A 17,186-nucleotide genomic window follows, 5' to 3' on the forward strand; every position below is an offset into this window, starting at 1 on the left:
ATCCCAGTGAGTGTGAGCAGGTTTATTTTCAGGGGACACCCCATTTCTGGCTGTATCGACAACAGGGAGACACAGGGACCTCTGGAATGCATGAGAGTAGAAAAATCAGTCCTGGGAGCATGAGGACAAATCACTCCTCCTCGTCTCCCTCAGCCATGCCCAGGGCCCCGGTGCCTGGGGTCCGGGCCGGTGTTGCCCGCTGGACAGAGACAATGCCACTGAGCAAGGCGTAGCCCACCATGGCCGCCAGCCCCGCCAACACGGACAGGACCTGGGTCCGGCGCCGGTACGGCTCCTCCTCAGTCTCTGGGCTCACTGGTGTCTGGCGTGGAGGTGGCACCTCAGCTGAGGGATAAGGAAGGAAGGTGGGCAGGGAGGCTAGTTCCTGGATCCCTGCCCACTCTCCCCAGGGCCAGCAACCACCCCGCATCCATCTGCCCCTTACCTCCATCCCAGGGGAAGTAGAGGCTGAGGATGTGGGTGCAGTAGGCACAGAGGTTATGCAGTCCCCGAAGGTGGGCCTGCAGTTTCCCACTGGGCAGCTTTACCTGCAGCAGCAGGGCCAGGTAGCTAAAGACAAAGGCGTCCAGGGAGGCGGGGCTGAGGCAGAGAGAGAGGGGTGTGATGGGGGAGGACGACTTTGGCCGAGGGGGTAGAGATGGAGTCAGAGGAAGACTTGGCCCTGGGAGGTGGCTCTGGACGGCAGGGACCACTAGGGTAGGCGAGGGCACACCTTTCTGGGTCTGGTGTGGGGAGGGCCCCTAGGTGGCGCCAGCCTGGCCCTGAATGGGACGCTAGCCCAGGGCTGCATAAAGGGCACATTGAGTGCCCACAGCACTGCAGACTCCTGTGCCTGGCGGCCCTCCCACCCTCCCGGGCCACTGAGGCAACTCCAAGCCCCGCTGTCAGCAGACCCAGTGTCTGTCCCGAGGACCTCTCGCCCCGCGCTGAGCCCACCCAAGCGCCTGCAGCTACATCAAAACCCGCATCTTCTTCCAAGCCACCTCTTACTCCCCTGGAGCCAGACTCACGCATCTCCAAAGAAGAATTTCTGAGAGCCCAGGCGCTGAGAGAGGAGGGTCAGGCATTCCCGAGCATCTTGGTACAGCTACAGGGAGGACACAGGGAGGCCTGAGGCTGCGGGCACTGTGCCACCCCCCTCCTAGGCAGTCCCACGCCTGGCCCTTGGCCTTGGGGCTTCTCTCCTACAGCAGCACCCTATCCCAGAGGTACCTCCTTCTCCAGTTCTTCCTCATGCTCAGGCCTGTGCTCCCCACACAGCAGCTGCAGCCGCTCCATGTGCTGCCGCTGCATGCGGCCAGGCAGGAAGAAGTTGAGGGGAAAGGGCATAGCCTCCGCGTACCACTTCCGAGTCACTTCCACATAGTTCTTGGCGTCTATCCAAAAAGTATGGATCTGGACGGGTACATGGGAAGGGAGAGGAAGGCCGGAGCCTGTGTACCTGCCTGAGTCGGGGTGGGCTTCTGATCCCCATGCTGCTCCAGGGCTGGAGGGGTGGGGGTAGGGGTCGGGGTGTGTGTCCCTGGCCCCTCCCCCGCTGGCCATAAACCCTGGGAGGTCTGGGCACACTCACCAGCACTGGGAGCAGCTTCTCCTCCAGCAGAGACACAAAGGCTAAGGTGTCTGCCCCTTGCCGGGCAGACAGATCATAATCAGCATTGAACTTCTGTGGAGGAAATGCCTACCGTGAGCTGATGCGGGGACTGCAGGGCCCTCCTCAGGAGCATCCTGTCTGGTGCCACCCTCGCTGCCTCTGAGCGTAGCAGAGGCAGAGTCAGGAGTTTTTCCTGCTGAGGCCCCATGGCCTGGGCAGAGCCAGTAGCCTGTTACTGTTGGCGGACGGCCTAGGCCTTGGAGCCTGCTGGCCGTCAAGATCTCGAGCCCATTGGGGAAGGAGAGAAGGCCCAGCCGCAAACCAGGAGCAGCTCCCAGAGTTTCCACGGAAAGGTGGCAACGTGCCTGCTGACAGCAGCTTTCGAACAGTAACTGCTCCAGTCCGGGCACCGCAGCGCTAACAGAGTGAGCTCAGAGGCAGGCTGGGCCTCCGTCCACGCCTCAGGAACCGGGAACGCCATCCTCACGCTGCTGGACCCATGGGCCCAGGGCCTCTGGCTGCTTCTCTCAATGCCCAGCTCTTGGCTATTTCCTCTGTTTCATTCCACGGCCCAGGCGCCACCACCACCACACATTCCAACCGTACCCCCAGGTCTCCGGCTGCTCATCTTCCTAGGCTCCAGTGTCTGTTGCTTAGCAACCCCCTCCACATTTTGAGTAAACTCTGTCCCCGAATAACCCTTTGAGCATGATCCTTACATCTCTCTGAGCCTCACTTCTTCCCCGTGGAATGGGGGTACTGATCTCTTTCTCTCAATGTGGCTGTTATGAAAAAACTCTGAAAACTGGAAAGGTGTGCTCACACATAAGCAAACATGGCTGTGGCCCAGTCCCTGCCAGGAATTTTGGCTTTTATCTGGATCCCCTCTCTACATGCCTCTCAAGCCTCCATTAATTCCCCAGCTCCTTAAAATCTGGGAAAGTAGAAATGAAGAGGGTCCCACTTCTGACAGTGAATCCCCTCCCCCCCTTTTTAAAATATATTTTTCTTGAGTTCAGAGAGGAAGGGAGAAAGAGAGAGAGAGAGAGAAACATCAATGATGAGAGAATCACTGATTGGCTGCCTCCTGCATGCCCACCACTGGGGATCAAGCCTGCAACTGGAATCGAACCTGGGACCTTTCAGTCTGTAGGCCGATGCTCTATCCACTGAGCCAAACTGGCTAGGGCGTGTATTCCCTTTTTGAATCAGACCATGAAAATTAAAAGAACCCTTGGAAAGCATCCTGGCTCAGCCCCTGGTTTTACAAATAAGGAGCTTCAGAGGGAAGGCAGGGGTGGGTGGGAAGAGATTAACCAAAGAACATGTATGTATATATGCATAACCCATGGACACAGACGATAGGGTGGAGGAGGCCTGGGGCAGGGCAGGCTATAAGGGGTGAATGGGGGGGGGGGGAAGGGGACAAATGTAATCCTTTCAACAATAAAGATAAAAAAAAACAAATAAGGAGCTTAGGGCCCTGAGACATTAAGCGACTTGCCACAGGTCACTTGGTCAAGGAGAGAGTGGGGGCATAGCTTAGGCCTCCCCATTCTTCGTTAATACTCTTCCAACTTCCCACCCTGGCTCTAACCCTTGTCCATCCCGAGTCCCATATCCCGCTGACCTGCTCCCTGAAAAACGGGCGATGGCCCTTAGAAGTCCCTCTCTGGTCGCACTTTCGAGGGTCTCACCTGAGCCAACTGCTCTCTTCTAGTCTCCTTTCCCTTCCTTGTGTCATCAGCCTGTTCATCTCTCTCTCTGCCCAGCAGGCAGAAGGCTCTGTGCCTCCAGATGCCCCCAGAGTGCCCCAGCGTACCCTCCGGCCTACTACTTACTGCATCACACCAACACTGTGTGTCCCCCACCCCCGACCCCATCACACCGTGCGCCTTGAAGCTCTGGGTCCCCTGCCTCGAGCCTGGCATATACCTGGGGCTCGGTAAATGTGTGTTACACTGCACGGACTGAACTTTTCTCACTAGCAGTTCCCCTGGCCAAGCCACCTACCTCTTTTCGAAGGTGGGTGATGATCTTGTGTGGTACTGAGATGACCTCTCCGTGACTGGTCCGGAGGGCGGGCAGCGTTCCTGACATTGAGAAAGAAGGACGCCCGCCAGACCCTTAGCTGTCTGTCCATTCGTACTTGGACCACATTCCTGTCTGACTTCTGCTTCTCCCCCCGCCCGGGGACACTGGGTACCTGAAGGGCTCCGCCAGGGGTTGCTGATCTTGTGCACCTTGAGCGGGGCCCCAGTAAATCTGGCATAGGTCTGCAGGGAAGGAAGCAGAAGGCAGAGGGGCCAGGACATGGCCCCCACAGGGGGGTCAAGAAGAGAAAACATGTATTGAGTACCTCTTATGCTATGATCTATGTTTAGCACTTCACGCACACACGTGCACACACATGCACGCGCACACACACAGGAGGACACTACTTCACAATGGGCAACACAGGGCGCGGAGATTACGGATGTATCCACGATTACCAGTGAGCTAGGAAAAGCCTTCCATCTCCTCTCCTACAATCTACCTGGGGAACAGTTATCCTCAGAAGGTTGTTCTAACCAGTACCTCCCTTTTCTTGGAAAAACTGGCCATGCACTTTTTTGTTGTTGTTAATTCTCATCCAAGGATATCCCCCCGCCCCCCCCCCCCATTGATTTTTAGAGAGCGTGGAAGGGAGGGGGGGAGAGAGAGGGAGGCAGAGAGAGAGAGAGAGAGACATAGATGTGAGAGAGACACGGGGGGGGGGGGGCAGAGAGAGAGGATGTGAGAGAGACACCGGCTGGTTGCCTCCCCAACTGAACCCGAGACCCTTCGGTCCGCAGGTCCGCGCTCTGACTACGAGCCAAACGGGCAGCCTCTGTGGCTGTCCTTGCCTAGCCCTCGGCACCTGGTCGTGTTATTACACGGGCTTGCTGACATGTCCGCCTTCCTATAAGCAGCCCCACGGCGGGGACCAGGCCTGACTTGTTTTTGCTGCCAGTGTTCGCACTGGGAAGGGGCCTCGCTGACTCGATGAAGGGGCGACGGAGTGACACGGACGGGCCTGACGCCACAGCTCTTTCCACGGAGCCCGGCTGGGGGCCTTTTGGTTCAAGGACCAGTAAGCGCAGCAGGTGCTGTGGAGGGAGGAGGAGGAGGAGGAGGGGGAGAGGGAGGAAGAGGAGGCGGCGAAGCCAGGAACGCCAGGCCTGAGGACCGGGAGGCTGTCCCGCTCCAGCGAAGACGGGAAGGAAGAAACCGCCCCGAGAAGTGATCGCCCCAAGGTCACACGTCCGTCCAGCGGCTGGGCGGGGGCGAGACCATTCCCCGAGCCCTCGGCCCGGCCTCTCCGTGGCTACACGAACCCCGGGGCTAAGGCGCGGGGCACTGCGCCCACAGCGGACGGGCACGCCCTTCGACCGCCTCGGCGTCTCCCACTGGGCTCGTGCGGAGGAGCCCCGGCAAAATCCGGGCGATCGGCTGGCCAGGGCCCCTCCCTCGCCCTCCTGGGCGCGGCACCGCCCTCACCAGTACCGCCAGGCTGTCCAGGTCCACGGAAGGCAGCCCCCAGCCCCCCGACCAGCAGAAGAGCTCCATGGGCGCCGCCATCTTGCGCGCCCTCTGTCCCGGAAGCACCTCCCCCCGCGCTCGGCCCGCCCCCCGCCGCCGCCGCCGCCGCCGCCCGGGTCGCAGGAGGCCGAGGGCTGAGGGTGGCTCCGCGGGAGGTGCGGCTCCTCGCGGCCCGGGCGGCGGGGGCGGAGCTGAGGGCCTCTGGGGAGATGTCGAGGCGGCTCCCAAAGTTGGGGGAAGGGCTCTCCACCTGGCGCGCCTCGGAGAGTCGGGAAGGCTCGGCCGAGGGGCTCCCCGAACCCCCGAAGGAGCGCCAGGCCCGGGAGCAAGGGGTCTCGAGCGCCTGGGCCGGCCGCGGGGCGCCTCGCAGGCCTACACGTGACCTGGCCGGCTCGAGGGCCCCTCAGGCCTCGGCCCGGAGCCGGGGCTGCGGGGGGGATCCCCCGAGGCGCATGTTTTCCACAGCGCGTTATGCTTGGAGCCGGCCCCGCGCCGCCTGTCGCCATGGAAACAAAACAGGGGCGGTGGCGGCCGCCGGAACGAGGCCGAGCTCGGGCCCGGGTGGGGGAGGGGAGGAGGGGCTCGCGGGCCGTTGCCTGGGTAACCGGCGCCCCCTCGCTCCTTCCGGGTCGTGGCCTGTCAGCCGGGACCCTCGGTGGGCCCAGTCCGGCCCCGCGCTCCCTGCCCACCCGCCTCTCACGTCCCTCCCTCCTCCTGACGTCTTCACTCCGACCTCGCTGACCGCCGTTTTAGGGTTTCCCTCCAGCTCCTACTGGAGGCTCCCAGGTCTTCCCAGGAACGAGGGGAAATGGAGGTGCAGGCACGTGTCGGGGGACCTTCCCTCTAATAAAGAGCACTCGCCCTGTCCGAGCAGCGCATCCCTGCCCCGTGGGCATGCCCTGGGCACCGGCGCTGGTTCCACCGCTCCCTTGGCTGCCTTTCATGCCAGCTGCGGAGGAATGCCCTGTCGGCGCTGCCCTGCCAGGGGTTTCCAGAAAACGGTAGCATGTGGTGGTGGCCCCCAACAAGGAGCTGCCAGGAGAGAGGGAGGCAGCCAGCAAGATGAGCGGGCCGCGAAGGAGTGGCCGGAGACGGGAGGCCTCCAGGGCCCTGCCCCGGGGCCCGGACTCCTGGAGCTGGGGATGCCTCCCGGGTGATTGGCAGCTCTTTGTTTCAGCCCCCCCTCGCCCGCCTGCTGCCCCCCCCCCCCCGCAACTCCCCCTTCCAGTCCCTCCGCCCCCCACCCCCCCTGCTCCCTCCGCCTAGCCTTTTCCCCTCCCAGCCGCCGGCCCGCCAGGGATAGCGAGCCGGCCGAGCGGCATGGAGACACAGGAACTTCGGGGGGCCCTGGCTCTTCTGCTCCTTTGCACTCTGGCATCTGCCAGTCAGGACCTGCAGGGTAAGCCTGTCTCCATCCTCTTCGGCCTTCCGCCGCCTCCCCATTTGCCCTCAGCCTAGTAGCAAGGAACATGTGGGCCAGGGGAGAAGGGGAGAGCCCTGAAATGGAGCCAGGGCGAAGACATGGTGCGTTTTGGCCCCGTGGGAAGGAGTGGACACCAGAGGGTGGTAGGTGAGTGGGCACTGGCCAGAGGCAGCAGGAAGCCAGGGCAGGGGACTCGAGAGCAGGATGCTAGGGCTGCCTGGCTGGATTGGTGTCTGAGCATCCCCAGGCACCCCAGGGTCTAGGAGAGCAGCGTGAAGGTGGGTGCACTGTGGTCCCCTAGGCTTCTTGGTCCCCTAGGCGGCCGGCTGCCCCAGGACAGGGTGGGGGTGGGGACCCAGAGGTCTGGGCTCCCCCGGAGGTCTGGGGTGGGATGGGCCTGTGGGTGTGGGAGAGGTAGCTGAGGCAGATGACACAGGCACAGATTCTTCACTGGCTGGGAGGGAAACCACAGATTGGCCAGAACACAGGAGGCAAAGGAGCTGGGTCCTACATTCTCCAGGGAGAGAGCCAGACAGTGGGAGGGTCAGATCCCTCAGCGGGCAGCTGTTCTCATCCGGAGCGAGTGTGCTGAGCCCCCAGGGTGGGAGGAGGGGCATTGGGGTGTGGCGTGAGCCAAAGCCCGCTGTGTACGAGAAACTGCCTTCCAATTTCCGTGCTGTGGGCACCAGGTGCTACTCCTGCCCGGAATCAGCAGCGACTCCCTTGCGCCACCTGGTGGAGAGGTCTCAGATCTGTGGGACACTGTTTCTGTGTTTCCCAATGAGCCTCAGCCCTGTGGATTCCCGGAGAGCGGCCGTAGGCAGTGTTGGAGGGAAGGGAGGAATAACCTCTTGTCCTCTGATAGCAGCAAGGGTTGCATTTTGAGGTGACTAACACTGTCTGGGGGTGGGGTGGGGAGGGGAGGCGGAGTGATAAAGGATGCCCCACCCCTGAGGGCTCAGGGACTTGGGCAGGATGTAGTATCTAACCCCATTCTCTGACCTTGATCATCCCTGCCTGGCCAGTGATCGACCTGCTGACTGTGGGCGAGTCCCGGCAGATGGTCGCTGTGGCAGAGAAGATCCGGACAGCCCTGCTCACTGCTGGGGACATCTACCTCCTCTCCACCTTCCGCCTGCCTCCTAAACAGGGTGGTGTCCTCTTTGGCCTCTACTCTCGCCAAGACAACACACGATGGCTGGAGGCCTCTGTTGTGGGCAAGATAAACAAAGGTGACTGGTGGGCATCTCCTTTCCTGCAGCAGCGACCCCCTGAGCACTCTCCCTGACCCCCATTCCCGTAGCCCTTTTAATTTCACTTGGGTCCCACTGGGGACCTTGGACTATCAGGCCGTGCCCAGGCACCAGGGCCACCTGGTATGGGGTACTTAGGAGGTACCCCAGAAGGCCAGGTACCCAAACAACAGGGTAAGGGCTGGTCTTTGTCGGGATGGAATGTTGTGCTCGGGATGCTTGCGGGGAGGGGGAAGGCATGACATTCCCGCAGCAGGGGTATGGAGAGGTCCCTCACATTCTTGGGGTAGTTTAGTGGGTACAGAACCAGCTGTCACCTTGCAGGGGACAGAGTGATCTGATGCCACTGAAGACTAAGAAACTCCTAGTCTTTGAACCAATTTAAAAAAACATACATGCAAGGTGTTGACAGATGCATAGCTGAGTAAGGGATCAGAGAGACTAGAGATGTGGCGTCCTGAAGAGTTGATCCAAGGCTCAATGGGGAGACAGGGGCTGGGGGACAGTGCCCATACTGACCTCCCCTCCTGGGCAGTGCTGGTGCGGTACCAGCGGGAGGATGGCAAAGTCCATGCAGTGAATCTACAGCAAGCAGGCCTGGCCGACGGGCGCACACACACAGCTCTCCTGCGACTCCGAGGCCCATCCCGCCCCAGCCCTGCTCTGCAGCTCTATGTGGACTGCAAACTGGGCGATCAGCATGCTGGTCTCCCGGCCTTGGCCCCCATTCCTCCAGCGGAGGTCAATGGGCTGGAGATTCGGACTGGACAGAAGGCTTACTTGAGGATGCAGGTGAGGAGGAGGGGAGGACCCCGGAGTCCCGGTGGAAACAGTTTGCACCAGTGCGAGGAGTTGGTAGGTCCTCCCGCCTGGTTCTGCTCCTCTCCCCCCAGGGCTTCGTGGAGTCTATGAAGATGATTCTAGGCGGGTCCATGGCCCGGGTCGGAGCCTTGAGTGAGTGTCCGTTCCAGGGGGACGAGTCCATCCACAGTGCAGGTAACAGTGACTTCCACCAGCTGACACCCTGGACCTCAGAGCACGTTCTGTCGTCTGGTGACTCACATCCTTTTGACCTCCCCTTAACATTCATTCCTTGGTTCACCTATTCATGGGGCTCTGGCGCTGTTACCCCAAATCTTCTTCACCTCTGACTGATCTCCAAATGACAAAGCCATACCAAAAGGTGTGGGTTAAAAAAGCTCCCAGTTCAGGTCATAGAAGAATAGAATGTTAACTGCTCGGTCTTGGTTTTGAGTGAGATAAGGGTCCTGGTCTATTTTTAGCTCCCATTGGTGCCGTCACCGACCAGAGGTTTCTCTGAGCACTGTCCATCTGCCGGTTTCTCTGACAGGGATGTTCAGAGGCTCTTGCCTGAATAAAACACCCACATCTTCCACATAGTTCAAAGGCAGTGCTCTTGAGGAGAAGCTTGGGAGGGAGGAGATGGCATATATTGTGGCCCTGGCCCTGCCTTGGGTTACCTCCCTCGGAGCCCATCTGCCACTCCCATGCCTGGGAATCAGAGATCTGGGTTCTGACTGTCTGAGGCAACTCCCTTAGAGGGCCCCTCACCTGTGTAAAAGCCGGTGTTGCTGCCTGTCACCTCTGACCTCCACCATCTGACACCCCCTCTCCTTATTCCACGGCTCCAGCCCTTTGTTTCCGTCCTTTTCCTTCTTGCTCTTCACCAGCCAGGCCCCTCTTTACAACTCCATCCTCTGATTGTGTTTTCCTCTCTCTAGTGGCCAGCGCTCTTCACTCCATCCTGGGTGAGTAGGCCGCGATGCGGTGGGAGGGCATGAGCATGCTGAGGAGGTCCCGGCTTTGGCAGCTGCCTGAGAACAAGTCCTCTTCAGTCAGGAATAGGGTGGGATTTAAAGGTGGTGGGGGTAGCAGTCGCAGGGGCTGGCTTATTACCCAAAGAGGGACCAGGGCTGGCGTCGCACTTCTGAGCCTCTCTGCATCCTGGGCCCTGACAGGGGAGCAAACCAAGGCACTGGTCACCCAACTCACCCTCTTCAACCAGATCCTGGTGGAGCTGCGGGACGATATCCGAGACCAGGTTGGAGCCGGTCAGCAAAGGGGAGCAGACTCTGAGGTGGGGTGGCAAATGCTGAGAGCTGACTCTCCCCCTCCTTGTGCCTGCAGGTGAAGGAAATGTCCCTGATCCGAAACACCATCATGGAGTGTCAGGTGTGCGGTGAGTGGGAGCGCAGGGGCGGGCTCCAGGGGGGATCGCTGTGCTGCCCGCCCCATGGCGTGGGCCTCCAGTTCCGGTGATGTGAATGGTGACTCTGGGTGGCTCTGACTGTGCCCTCCCCGCAGGCTTCCATGAGCAGCGTTCCCACTGCAGCCCCAATCCCTGCTTCCGAGGCGTGGACTGCATGGAAGTGTACGAGTACCCTGGCTACCGCTGCGGGCCCTGCCCCCCTGGCCTGCAGGGCAATGGCACCCACTGCACTGACATCAATGAGGTGGGAAGGGCACAGAAAGCCGGGGGGAGGAAGTCAGGAGAGGCCCAAGAAGCTGGGGAAATGTTGGTCTGAAGCAGAATTACCTGGGGTTTAGGAGAGGCTGGAAACCGGGAAAGAAGTGTGAGGAGGAAGATAGAAGGCCTGAGGCAAAGACTGAAGGACCACACAGGGAAGGTGTTGGGGGAGTGGGAGCTTGAGATGGTTAGTTGGCAGGGAGCCCAGAGGGAGGCTGGACGTGGGGCTGAGAGCACAGGGATGTTGGGTGGGAAGGGCTGCAGTGGGACACAGGAGCAGGGGTCCCAGGATCACAGGCAGGGGCCTGACTTCCTCCTTCTCATCCGGTCCCCAGTGTGCTCATGCCGACCCGTGTTTCCCGGGCTCCAGCTGCATCAATACTGTGCCTGGTTTCCACTGTGAGGCCTGTCCTCAGGGCTACAAAGGCACACGGGTGTCGGGTGTGGGCATCGACTATGCCCGGGCCAGCAAACAGGTCAGCTTGGCTAGAGTGTGTGAACAAGCGAGCGTGGCCTTGCAGGGGCCAGGGGGTTCTGGGTCGGCCAGGGGGCTCTTGGGATAAAGGGGCTGAGGCTACTGACTCATCTGCTGGCTTTGCATTGGTTTTGGGTCTGGGCTTCCTGTCAGTGTTCACGCCAGTGCCCTCTCCTGTATCTGAGACGACCTACCCCAGGTCTGGTTCTACCCCTCGTCTGCCCCTTCAGGTCTGCAACGATGTTGATGAATGCAATGACGGGAACAATGGTGGCTGTGACCCAAACTCCATCTGCACCAATACAGTGGTGAGCTGAGTGCCCTGAGTGTGCCTGGGGTGGTGGGAATGTGCAACCCCCTCTCAGACTTCCTGCTTCCCCTCCTCTTTCCCTCAGGGCACTACACATAGTTGTTCTTCATGGACCCGGTTTTGCCCCTTACTAGCTGTGACCTTTAGCCAGTTATGTACCTTTTCTGAGCCTCACGTTCCTTGCTTGAAAAGTGGGGCTGTTATCTACCTAGAAAGGTTGTCAGGAGAACCCGAGGTCATGGTAGACCTGACATATAGTGAGTGCCGTCCTACACCCCTCAGGTGGCATCGTGCTGGTCCTGGGTGCCTGGTAGGCTGGCCCTCTTTCTGAGACTGTGTTTCCCTTCTCTTAGGGCTCTTTCAAGTGTGGTCCCTGTCGCCTGGGCTTCCTGGGCAACCAAAGCCAGGGCTGCTTTCCAGCTCGGACCTGCCACAGCCCAGCCCACAGCCCCTGCCACGTCCACGCGCACTGCCTCTTCGAACGCAACGGTGCAGTGTCCTGCTCGGTGAGCTGGCCTGAGGCGCAGAAGGAAAAGGCAGAATCAGGGGATGGGACAGGGTTGGGATGAGGACCTTCATGGAAAAGGGAAGTGGCCTGGGCCCAGGAACTGGGTGATGAGAATAGAGCTTGAAGCAGGGAAAAGAGTGGGCTTGGGGCAGCCAGCCGACGGCTAACTCCCACCCTTTGTGTTGTCCCAGTGTAACGTGGGCTGGGCCGGGAACGGGAACGTGTGTGGGCCAGACACTGACATCGATGGCTACCCAGATCAGGCGCTGCCCTGCATGGACAACAACAAGCACTGCAAGCAGGTGCAGCTGCAGCTGCCGGCGGGCGCGTGAGCAGGGTGGGCGCCCCAGGCTGGGGCAGGCCAGAACTCGTCCATCCATCTCCTCCCTGACCTCTAGGACAACTGCCTTTTGACACCTAACTCTGGGCAGGAAGATGCTGATAATGATGGCGTGGGGGACCAGTGTGATGATGATGCTGATGGGGACGGGATCAAGAACGTTGAGGTGGCTCCCAGACATTCTGTTCCTCCTAGTCCTGTACTTTCCTCCCTGCCTCTGTCACCTGGTCCTATAGCCCTGCTCCCCCTACCTCTGGCCCCTGGCAGCTCTGCAGGAAGGGCTCTAGTACTACCAATGAGGGAGGCCTAGCCTGGTGCCGAGGACAAGGTGGACTACCTAGAGGTTGGGTGGGTGGGACTGCACCAAGCAGGTGGACCACCACAGGGTTGGTGATCGTAGACAAGGGCACAGGGACATGGTGGGTGCTAGGTGGCCAGTGGTTTGAGGGAGGCCTGACTCTTTCCTTTCCACCCAGGACAACTGCCGGCTATTCCCCAACAAGGACCAGCAAAACTCAGATACAGATTCATTTGGTGACGCCTGTGACAACTGCCCCAACGTCCCCAACAATGACCAGAAGGACACAGATGGCAATGGGGAAGGGGATGCCTGTGACAACGACGTGGATGGGGATGGTGCAGGCCTGGGCTGAGGGGGTGGGAGACCTGTAAGAATTTGGATACAGTGGGAATGAAACAGAGAGTAGGAAGTCTGAGAATTGGGGGAGGGTCTTATGAAAGTTAGCCTGGGTAACTTCCTATGGCAGATGTCAATGGGAATGTAAGGTAGGGTATATAAGGTTAGGCAGGGAGAGAGCAGGCAAGAGGGTGAGAAAGGTACAGGCAGATTTCCTGACTAGCTATCCTCTGGATGGGAGACAAAGCTCAGGACTTTCGCCAACCTAGGAGAGCGTGACAACCTTTTGCTATCCCCATGTCTTCTAGGCATCCCCAATGGACTGGACAATTGCCCTAAAGTCCCCAACCCCCTACAGACAGATAGGGATGAGGATGGTGTGGGAGATGCTTGTGACAGCTGCCCTGAAATGAGCAATCCTACCCAGGTACAGGGAATGGAGAGGGCAGGGAAGGGGTGGGCGGACTGATGGGTGATAGGAAGTGGTCAGGTCACCCTCTTCAGTTACCAAGAGAAGATGGTGAGAGCAGTTCCCTCTCTCAGACAGATGCAGACAGTGACCTGGTGGGGGATGTCTGTGACACCAATGAAGACAGGTAGGGTTTTGGCCAAGAGATAAAAGATCTTACAGGGGATACTTAATTTCTCTCTAGTATATTCTCAATTCTATGGTCTAGCCCTAATTCTCCACTACTGTTGAACAGGAAGTTATTCCTGTAGTCTGTCCTCCATTTCTACTTCTGGACCTTCACCTCACCTGGCTGACTGTAAGGGGTCTGGTTGAACAGAGGGTATACCTCATACCTCAGAGAGACTCCTAAGCAGGTGACACGGGAAGGATGTGGTACCTTTAGAGCTTTTATCTGGTGCCTGTTCTTCTGGGCAGCGATGGCGATGGACATCAGGACACCAAAGACAACTGCCCACAGCTACCCAATAGTTCCCAGCTGGACTCAGACAATGACGGGCTTGGAGATGAGTGTGACGGGGACGATGACAATGATGGTGTCCCAGATTATGTGCCTCCTGGTCCTGATAACTGTCGCCTGGTACCCAACCCCAATCAGAAGGACTCAGATGGTAAGGCTAGGGCCCCAGAGGATCGGACTGGTGTGGGCTTTGCTCATGGAGAGGTGGTAGACTTGCCGGGGAGTTAGAAAGGGCAGGGTGGGGAGAGAGGTCAAGAATGCAAGACCCACCCTAGCTGGTTTGGCTCAGTGGATAGAGCTTCGGCCTGAGAACTGCAAGGTCCCAGGTTCAGTCCTGGTCAAGGGCACATGCCTGGGTTGCGGGCTTGATCCCCAGTGCGGGGCATGAAGGAGGCAGCCGATCAGTCAGTCTCTCTCATCACTGAAGTTTCCATCTCTCTCTCTTCTCTCCCTTCCTCTCTGAAATCAATAAAGATATATTTAAAAAAAAAAGAAAGAAAAGAATGCAAGGCCCAAGGGTTAGTAGTGTTAGCTGGTGGCAGTGGCCACGGCATTCCTGAGTGCCTCGCCCCACTCTTCCCAGGCAATGGCATTGGCGATGTGTGTGAGGATGACTTTGACAATGATGCAGTGGTCGACCCCCTGGATGTGTGCCCTGAAAGTGCAGAGGTAACACTCACAGATTTTCGGGCCTATCAGACCGTCGTCTTGGACCCTGAAGGGGATGCTCAGATTGATCCAAACTGGGTCGTGCTCAACCAGGTACTAGGGCAGTGGGCTGGGTGGGCGCTGTCAGACCAAACTCCCAGGCAGGGCCTAGGTGGGCAGCGCACCTGGATCAGGTCTTTCTTCTTTATTGCCCATCACCAGGGCATGGAAATCGTTCAGACCATGAACAGTGACCCTGGCCTGGCAGTTGGTATGTGAGGGATACCCAGTTCAATGCCTTCCAAATAGAGGAATCTGACAGGGGCAGAGGGTGGGGACAAGCTGGCCACACAGACAGCAGGCATCCCTTCCCACCCCCAGTGCACAATGGGCCACTAGTAGCTCTGCTGCCCTGATCTTGATCCCACACACCCACCCAGGGTGGGGACAAGCTGGCCACACAGACAGCAGGCATCCCTTCCCACCCCCAGTGCACAATGGGCCACTAGTAGCTCTGCTGCCCTGATCTTGATCCCACACACCCACCCACCCCTAGGATATACCGCCTTCAACGGTGTGGACTTTGAAGGCACCTTCCATGTGAACACCGTGACCGATGATGACTACGCAGGCTTCCTCTTCAGCTACCAGGACAGTGGCCGCTTCTACGTGGTCATGTGGAAGCAGACGGAGCAGACCTATTGGCAGGCCACACCTTTCCGGGCTGTTGCCCAGCCTGGGCTGCAGCTCAAGGTCCCACAGCTGCCCAGATTCCCCAATCCAGGACCCTTTCCCAAAACCTCTCCCCCTACCTGAGTGGGAACCCTCTTACTCAGACATTGGGTCTGGAGGTTGGCTCCCCGGGGCTTCAGAACATTCTCCTGACCACCTGGACTTCCTTTCCCACCTGTACTTACCAACCTGTTGTCTCTGCCCTCATTTGGTTCCTGCGGTTGACCCACTGTCTTTGCCAATGCCCTTCAGGCAGTGACTTCAGTGTCTGGCCCAGGTGAGCACCTCCGGAATGCCTTGTGGCATACTGGCCACACCCCTGATCAGGTACGACTGCTGTGGACTGACCCACGAAATGTGGGCTGGCGTGACAAGACCTCCTACCGCTGGCAGCTGCTGCACCGGCCTCAAGTTGGCTACATTCGGTGAGGGGACAGGCTGCCTCCTGAGGGACCCCAGGCTCAGCCTTTCCTTCCCTTTTAGCTGGGACTCACCAGTGACCCCTCTACTCCGTGCCTTGGTGCCATGGGCCCAGACTGGGACCACTTCTCTCCATCCTCTTTAACCACAGACACGCTGCCTCAGCCCTGCTTTCTTCCTAGCATCAGGCGGCCTGGGCTCTAGTGCTGATGACATATTGGCAATGTTGGGCAAGTCCTTCCTTTTCTGTGCTCCATTTCCACTCAGTAAAACAAGGGCAACTCTGGGAGCCTCCAAGCCCAGGCCAGTCTGCGGAGAGGGACATCATATCCAGCCCTTTCACTGGGTGGGACAGCCCAGAAGCTGCCTCAAGGGGTCTGGCCTGGAAGGGACCATCATTGACAGACGTGCAAACCAAGCCCCAGACTTCACAGCTCTTCAGAGCAGGGCTGAGGCCTCTTAGTTCAGCACTTTGCATTTCCTAGTTGGTGGGGATGACAGGGAAGGGAGAGGAAATGGCCAAGAGCCCAGAGTTCAGACACTGGGGTTGGTTTCCCTTTAAGGTTCCTGGGGCTGTGGGGCGCCAGGGCAAGGGATAAGGGAGGGGTGGACCAGAGCCTGGGAAGCGGGTGACTTCACCCCCCAGCCCATTGTGTTCATCGTCATGGCAACCCAATCCTCGCTTGGAATGCGGCTGGTGCTTTGAGATGCAAAGGGGGCTGGACAAAGAGCCAGGGGCCCCAGGCCTGAGAAAAGCACCCCCTTCCCTCCCCTTTCCTTCCTTCTCTCAGGCCTGGTGAGCTAAGCTAAGGGGGGTTGGGGATGAGCAGGGCCCCAGCATAGTGGCACAGTGCCCGCTGGTACCCTGGCACCAACGGAAACCCCTATCCTGGACAGAGTGAAGCTCTATGAGGGTCCCCAGCTAGTGGCGGATTCTGGGGTGATCATTGACACATCCATGCGAGGGGGGCGTCTTGGTGTATTCTGCTTCTCCCAAGAAAACATCATTTGGTCCAATCTCCAGTACCGATGCAATGGTGAGGCTCTCTACCCCTATCAGCCTGACCTCTCGTGCCCTCATGGGAGAGTCACATCCTTGACTTGAATCGTTTCTCCTTCCTCAGACACAGTTCCCGAGGACTTTGAGCCATTCCGGAGGCAGCTGCTCCTTGGAAGAGTGTGAAGAGGTGGCTACCAGATTCAAAATCCTGATTTTAGACCCTTTGGCCTTGGGATCCATCCCAGTGGCCCCCGGGTCTAATCTACAGCCCCTCAGCCAAACGCACACCCTCCTCTGGCACCACCAGGAGTTCAGCCCCAGAGGAGTGGTGACTGTTGAGATGGGAAGTTTTCAAGGGGCATTTCTCAGGCGCTAACCCCAGGAAAGATAAGAGCATATTACCATAAAGTTCCAGTTGTTTTCTAAGCCAGTGCAGTTGCTTATTTTAGGGATTTTCCGGGGTAGTGACCAATGAAAAAGGATCCCGAGAAGGGTAAGGGAGCGGGCTGGTAGGATGGAAGTTAGAGGAAGTTTGGCTGAGCTTGGGGCACGGTGAGGCAGGTGCTGGGTGAGGGTTAGGGGAAGGATGGGGCTGGGGTAGGTGAAGGATGAGGTGCTGGTCAGAGGGTGGTTAAAGTTCTCCCAGCCCCACTTACTTACGATGGCAGCAGCGACACTCCAGTCAATAGATCGGTCAGGATCGAGAGCCAGGAGGGCTGGGGCTGCCCCGCTCGGGGTGAACGGGGGGCCGGGGGGCCGGGAGGGCCGGAGGCCGGGACGAGTGCAATATTGGCGGGGGAAAGAACAACACTGCACCGCGTCCCGTCCCTCCCGCCCGCCCGGGGCC

At 59.1% G+C, this 17,186-nt stretch overlaps 2 protein-coding genes across 3 annotated transcripts; one reads left to right on the top strand and one right to left on the bottom strand.

Moving 5' to 3' along the window:
- Positions 1-7: 7 nt before the first annotated feature.
- Positions 8-5,276, bottom strand: MTX1 (metaxin 1). 2 transcript variants are annotated; one of them, XM_036342656.1, is made up of 8 exons: positions 5,135-5,276; positions 3,822-3,891; positions 3,629-3,708; positions 1,595-1,687; positions 1,234-1,416; positions 1,032-1,108; positions 446-570; positions 8-345 (listed from the first exon to the last, which is right to left on the bottom strand). In XM_036342656.1, the coding sequence occupies exons 1-8, from the start codon at positions 5,213-5,215 to the stop codon at positions 131-133; spliced, it is 924 nt and encodes a 307-aa protein (XP_036198549.1). In that variant the 5' UTR covers positions 5,216-5,276; the 3' UTR covers positions 8-130. The 2 variants fall into 2 exon arrangements, with proteins under 2 accessions (XP_036198549.1, XP_036198548.1); XM_036342655.1 differs by having other exon boundaries at positions 446-600; positions 5,141-5,239.
- A 1,143-nt stretch (positions 5,277-6,419) lies between these two features.
- THBS3 (thrombospondin 3) lies at positions 6,420-16,765 on the top strand. Its single transcript, XM_036342648.1, has 23 exons — positions 6,420-6,575; positions 7,625-7,831; positions 8,388-8,644; positions 8,746-8,848; positions 9,595-9,621; positions 9,832-9,914; positions 10,001-10,052; positions 10,178-10,326; positions 10,676-10,816; positions 11,046-11,123; positions 11,479-11,631; positions 11,825-11,935; positions 12,032-12,139; positions 12,450-12,609; positions 12,919-13,037; positions 13,154-13,206; positions 13,497-13,690; positions 14,123-14,301; positions 14,410-14,458; positions 14,744-14,940; positions 15,172-15,344; positions 16,237-16,376; positions 16,464-16,765. The coding sequence occupies exons 1-23, from the start codon at positions 6,497-6,499 to the stop codon at positions 16,520-16,522; spliced, it is 2,871 nt and encodes a 956-aa protein (XP_036198541.1). The 5' UTR covers positions 6,420-6,496; the 3' UTR covers positions 16,523-16,765.
- The last annotated feature ends 421 nt before the right edge of the window (positions 16,766-17,186 follow it).

This window comes from Myotis myotis, unplaced genomic scaffold (genome assembly GCF_014108235.1).
Source record: "Myotis myotis isolate mMyoMyo1 unplaced genomic scaffold, mMyoMyo1.p scaffold_m19_p_18, whole genome shotgun sequence".
In the NCBI taxonomy this organism is placed as follows: Eukaryota; Metazoa; Chordata; class Mammalia; order Chiroptera; family Vespertilionidae; genus Myotis; species Myotis myotis.

Excerpts from the sequence above, each read along its gene's own strand:
- THBS3 (XM_036342648.1), top strand. The coding sequence starts at position 6,497 with ATGGAGACACAGGAACTTCGGGGGGCCCTGGCTCTTCTGCTCCTTTGC. Across the intron at positions 12,610-12,918 it reads CAACGACGTGGATGGGGATG|GCATCCCCAATGGACTGGAC; the intron begins GTGCAGGCCTGG and ends CATGTCTTCTAG. Across the intron at positions 15,345-16,236 it reads CCTCAAGTTGGCTACATTCG|AGTGAAGCTCTATGAGGGTC; the intron begins GTGAGGGGACAG and ends TATCCTGGACAG.
- MTX1 (XM_036342655.1), bottom strand. The coding sequence starts at position 5,215 with ATGGCGGCGCCCATGGAGCTCTTCTGCTGGTCGGGGGGCTGGGGGCTG. Across the intron at positions 3,709-3,821 it reads CCCCTGGCGGAGCCCTTCAG|GAACGCTGCCCGCCCTCCGG; the intron begins GTACCCAGTGTC and ends TCTCAATGTCAG. Across the intron at positions 1,109-1,233 it reads AGGAAGAACTGGAGAAGGAG|CTGTACCAAGATGCTCGGGA; the intron begins GTACCTCTGGGA and ends TCCTCCCTGTAG.